Consider the following 5,018-nt stretch of genomic DNA (forward strand, 5'->3'; position numbering starts at 1 on the left):
GACTTTATATCTTGAAATGGGCAGAAAAATGATATTAACTAGATCATCAATAAAAAGTATAAAATCGAAACTATTGATAGTTACAATGAAGCTGGTTTGTAACTGTAAGTCTATTGTTATTGCCAGAACATTTACTATTTAAGAGTTTTTAATTGCTTGTTTATGACAAGGGCAAGAATGGTGTGATATATAAGGGTGAGGAGAATGGAGCATCAAAGTGGACATTTCCCCACTTGAATTATTATTATCAATATTAGTCTTTAGGAAGATATAGATTCAGAATGAATTAATTTCATGATAGATTTTGAGAGGTTACAAGAAGTTTCTTTCGGCACAATCAAAATATTATCGTAGCAATTCAGGTTGTCAGTAAAAGCTTAAACAAATTTGCTGATAATCCTGTTAATGACCTAGGTCAAGTGTTAACTGTTGTGGGTTATAAAATAGTGAAATTAAGGTTTCTCCTACCTCCAGGCAAATAGCACAGTTATAACTGTTAGGGGGAGGTAGGGGCAAGCTATTAGGTAAGCTATTAAGTTACAAAAATGTATAATGCATTCAATTATTTAGTCTAGAATGATAAAATGCCATTAAAAGCAAATGTAAGCCCTCTTCTTAAAACTATAAAAATGATATGATAGCTTAGTTTTCTATAAATATTTCAGTCGGTGTATTATTATTTGAGGATAAGTGTTTATACATGAAAATGATGCCAGTTCATACTAATTTTTAAAAAGGGAAAAATCTATTATTTAAATGTATATTGTCTCCATTATTTGCCTAATATTCAAAGGGAAACATACAGTGTTCATCTCTAAGTTTTACTTTTAAGCTTTAAACAATCACATGGTATCTTCAATAGTTAGATGACTTATGTCCAGTGAAATACATTTCATACAAACAGTATCCCAACATTCCAATAAAAGTCTCCCCAAATAAGTAGTATATAAATATGCAGATTGAATTTTATTGACTTTTATTTTGAAAACTGATTTTCAATGTAAAGAGCTCTATAGGTAAAAGGTAATTAACTTATAAACACTGTTAGATAGTAAAATGTGTTACGTACTGAAAAGTGTATTATGTACTAAAGAATAAGTGAATTAAGCCTCAGACGCCTTCAAATATAGAAAAGTGTGTAAAGAAATTACTTTTTCCATTGCTAAATGATATTGAACTAGTAATAGTCAATTCTTTATATCAAGCTTTAGCCTTTTCATAAAGTTATTTTTATTTATCATTATCACCATCCATCTGATAGGAACAAGGAGTAAATATATAAACTTTTCTAACAACACTAAGTATAACAATCCTGTTTTGTCATGAAAAGTAGTAGTTTTCCCATTGGAAGTCTTTTCTTGGTGTGTTATGTAAACAGATCTGAAAAGATTTTAATAAAGTTCCATGCAGCTTTTGTAAAGTGTCTGTGTAAGCACAGAGGTCAGTTCTTGATTTAAGTGATCATCAAAATTATAAATAATTATCGAGGAGACCAGTCATAGAAAGTATCATCTGGAATCATCTTCTTGATAGCATATTAGAAAGTTATCTGTAACTGGATTTAAAAAAGGAAAGCTCATATTAAGCTTTTTTCTAAGCTTTTTTCCTCTTATCATGGACTAATGGCATTTCACAATTGATATTTGGTTATCAAATCTCAAGTCTTAAAAAAAAGTCACACAGTGGCATATTTCCTAGCAATTAACTCAATGGCTTGGATCTTGTTCACTTAGAGTTCTGTCATGACTAACTTCATAACAGATTGCAGAATAAATTCCAGTAAATTTTACTGGTAAATTTTCTGTAGTATGGAAATATAATTTGAGCATAGTATTTTAAATGCAACCTAGTATTTTGTATTTCAGTTTTCAACATTAATATCAGAAAGCTGTACTAATGAGATTCATTCTATCATTACTCCTTCTACCCAACATATGAATTTTCAGAAGCATTGCTTTTTATTCAAATGACATTGTTAGAAAATTACATAAAAAATCTTAGAGCATACTTGGATTTTTCACTTTTCATGTTGTTCAAATCTACAACTAAGCCCCAAGCTATTGGTATTCAATATCCACATTTAAAATCTTACTCAAATATTATCCAAGTTAAATCATTCATTTTAAATTTTATTTCAAACCTTTCCTTCATGACCTCAGAAGAGAAAGAGACACTACTATAGAACATGACCTGTGAAGAATAATCCCATAAACAATGTAGAGATAAACTTTTGCCCAAGCAAATTAAATGTAATCATGTCAGTTTTCTGAATATATTAACCTTTTTATATTCATACTGTTAATGTGTATCTGCCTGTATAGTAATATGCACTATATACCCAAGTATACACAAAGTGTGTCTTAAAAGCAACTTGCACTTGATAATTCTTGCTTCATTAAATTAATACTCATGAATTTTATATAAATATCAATGAGTTTAAGTGGCCCTTTTTTCCTTTTGCAATTTACTGAAAGGTTGTGTTTTGCACAAAAAAATAATGACTCTCATCTATATCCCTGTGCATTATTAATTCACTAAAATCCATTATCTAAATAGTTTATAAATATTCCATCTGGAGAAATACACTTTATCATAGCAATATGGGAATAATATTACTGTTTGTCTAGCTATTATCAATACTTTAATATTTTCAAAGGAACAAAAAGTATAAACACTAATTTGAAGTTACTGATACATTACTCATTATACAAATAACTACCCTTGCCTTTCATTCATAAAAAAATAATTGCCCATTAGTTTCAAATAAACATTTTAATTTAATTTGTAAAAAAAAAAATTGACTTGAAGGTAAGATAACTTCTTGATCCTTCTAGGTTAGAATTTTTAATTTCCCCATAAAAAAGACAAAAAATTTAATGAAATCTGCCAAGTTGATAAAAGCAGTCACTAAGGAAAGAATGAAATTATTAGCACTGAAAGTAGGTCACCAAATATGAGAGGCAGTTTTCATATTTAATTAAAAAGTTGCTAAATATTCTTGAGTTTTTACTTGTTTTTTCTAAAAATGATACATACAACATACAGTGGCACTGTCTTGCCAATATATTTTTAGTGAGTGACACAATATATAATGTAGCATTTGCACATCAATTGCTCAGTTTTGCTGAATTGCAAAATAAATTACTAAATGTTATTGTTCTAAATTCAAAATGATTAAGAGGAAATAGAAATTGTAAGTGTTTCTTGAAAGCAATCAATTATTCAGAAAAGTTTGTCTTAAGAGTTAGCAATCGTATTCACAAATCATTAGGAATAGATCACAAAAAGTATACAGGGAAAAGGCAATGTGTCTATTAAGCATGCAATCTTGTAGTAAACATTATTGTCCTTAATATTAGGCTTGCACTTTAATTCATTGAAAAGGAATGAATGCCCATTAGGAAAATAAATAACCCAGCATTAAGGAAATACCATTTGCTGCATATGAACATTCTTCCTCAATTTGCTGTTCAGTTATTTACTACACCTACCCAGGAGATTTTCACTATTCATTAAATATAATCTCCTATTCGCATAAGCCCTTAAACAAAGAAAATCCAGTCTAACCTTATTGTAATTCCTACAAATATTACTTATGTTAATGTGGCATATGCTGCTCATTAGAACCTGTACCATAGAGCAAACCACCGCCTGGCGGGATACACATCACTTCAACATAGCAGTTACAATATAAATACACACACACACACACACACACACGCACACACAGCCGCGCTTCAACAAACTCCGATTTCCCTTTAGCCCATTCATAAATGCCATGATCCTAAGTAGGAACAACCTGTCATTACCTTTAAACATACTAAAGAATCTAGAGAGGAGGGCAGAGTATTCTTTTAAACTTCTCAGAGTACTACTACATGGTCACAATTAGGAAATAAAATACTACCATGGCTATTTGGCAATTAACATACTGGGTTGTAAAACTGGAGGATTTTTCTCTTTCTGCTTAAAACGGGCAAACAAGGTAATTGCTTGAATTGGTATCAGATTCAAAACACATTTTAAATCTAGGCAATCCAAAATTATCTCTAAAAGTGCTTTAGAAGACAGCCGAAAATAAAAGCACCTTTAGTTTACTCTGAGAGCAAAGTGCTTTATTCAGAGGCACCTCGGCGACCTGAAAACGCTTCGGTGAGAACGTGCCTGGAAAAGCGTTAGCCCCTCGGGGCAGGGCTGTGCGCGTCGCGGTACCTGGCTTACCTTCATTGGAAGGTTGGAGAGTCAGTTCCCCGAAGCACTTGAGAGCAGAGCAGCTGAGAAGGAGGAGGATGGAGAGGTGACAATCCATGTTGCTGGTGCAGAGGGCAGTGAGAGGAGCATATCTCCATGAAGCATGCCACTGATGTGAGGGGGAGCGCTCTGATTGCTGGAGAAGTTACCATGCTCCGCTCGCAGGCTGATGTCAAGTTTGACACTGGAGATAAGGAGGAGTCTGGCTGCCTTTCCGCGAACCTCGCTCAGAGACTTCCCTGGGTCCTAGTGCCGTCGGAAGCGAGCGCTGAAGAAGGACAGGACCACGCGCGGGGGCCCAGCAGACAGCTCTGAAGCACGGGACTGGGGAGGAAGGGGTTGGGGATCGGCTGCATCACCGAAGGTGCAGGAAACCCAGAAGTTATGATGGTGCGGTGGTGGAGAGTAGTGATGGGGACAGAAAAACACCTCCCCCCTCCCCACTTTATTTTCAATGGAAAGCAGCTATTTTATTGTTTGCAATACACGCTCTTGTAGGTTAATTCCCTGAAGAAACCAGAAACCCTGATAGAGTGTCTTATGGCACTGAGTGGAAAAGAAACTGAAATGCCAGATAAATGTTTGTTATTAAAAGAACAGGAGCCCTGCATTAACAGGAGCATTAAAATTAAAAAATACATTGTTGATTGTAGTCAAAGAAAAATTAGGATTATTTCTTCATCGTGTTCAATGTGATCATAACTCTTTACAAATCCTTTCTGGTGCAGAAAGAACTATACACACCTCAGATCGGAAAGTCTCTTCAG

At 33.7% G+C, this 5,018-nt stretch overlaps 1 protein-coding gene across 2 annotated transcripts in view; it reads right to left on the reverse strand.

Annotated features, from left to right (window-relative positions):
- The window catches only part of EPHA3 (EPH receptor A3), a 416,154-nt gene extending 411,691 nt beyond the window's left edge, over positions 1–4,463 (reverse strand). For both annotated transcript variants that reach the window (XM_086321511.1, XM_086321506.1), the window contains exon 1: positions 4,222–4,463. In XM_086321511.1, the coding sequence (XP_086177637.1) occupies positions 4,222–4,309 (88 nt within the window). In that variant the 5' untranslated portion in view covers positions 4,310–4,463. The remainder of the gene's footprint in view (positions 1–4,221) is intronic.
- Between the last annotated feature and the right edge of the window lie 555 nt (positions 4,464–5,018).

This window comes from Bos grunniens, chromosome 1 (genome assembly GCF_055505025.1).
Source record: "Bos grunniens cultivar Pamir isolate PY7600 chromosome 1, Bosgru_T2T1.0, whole genome shotgun sequence".
NCBI classification, from domain to species: Eukaryota; Metazoa; Chordata; class Mammalia; order Artiodactyla; family Bovidae; genus Bos; species Bos grunniens.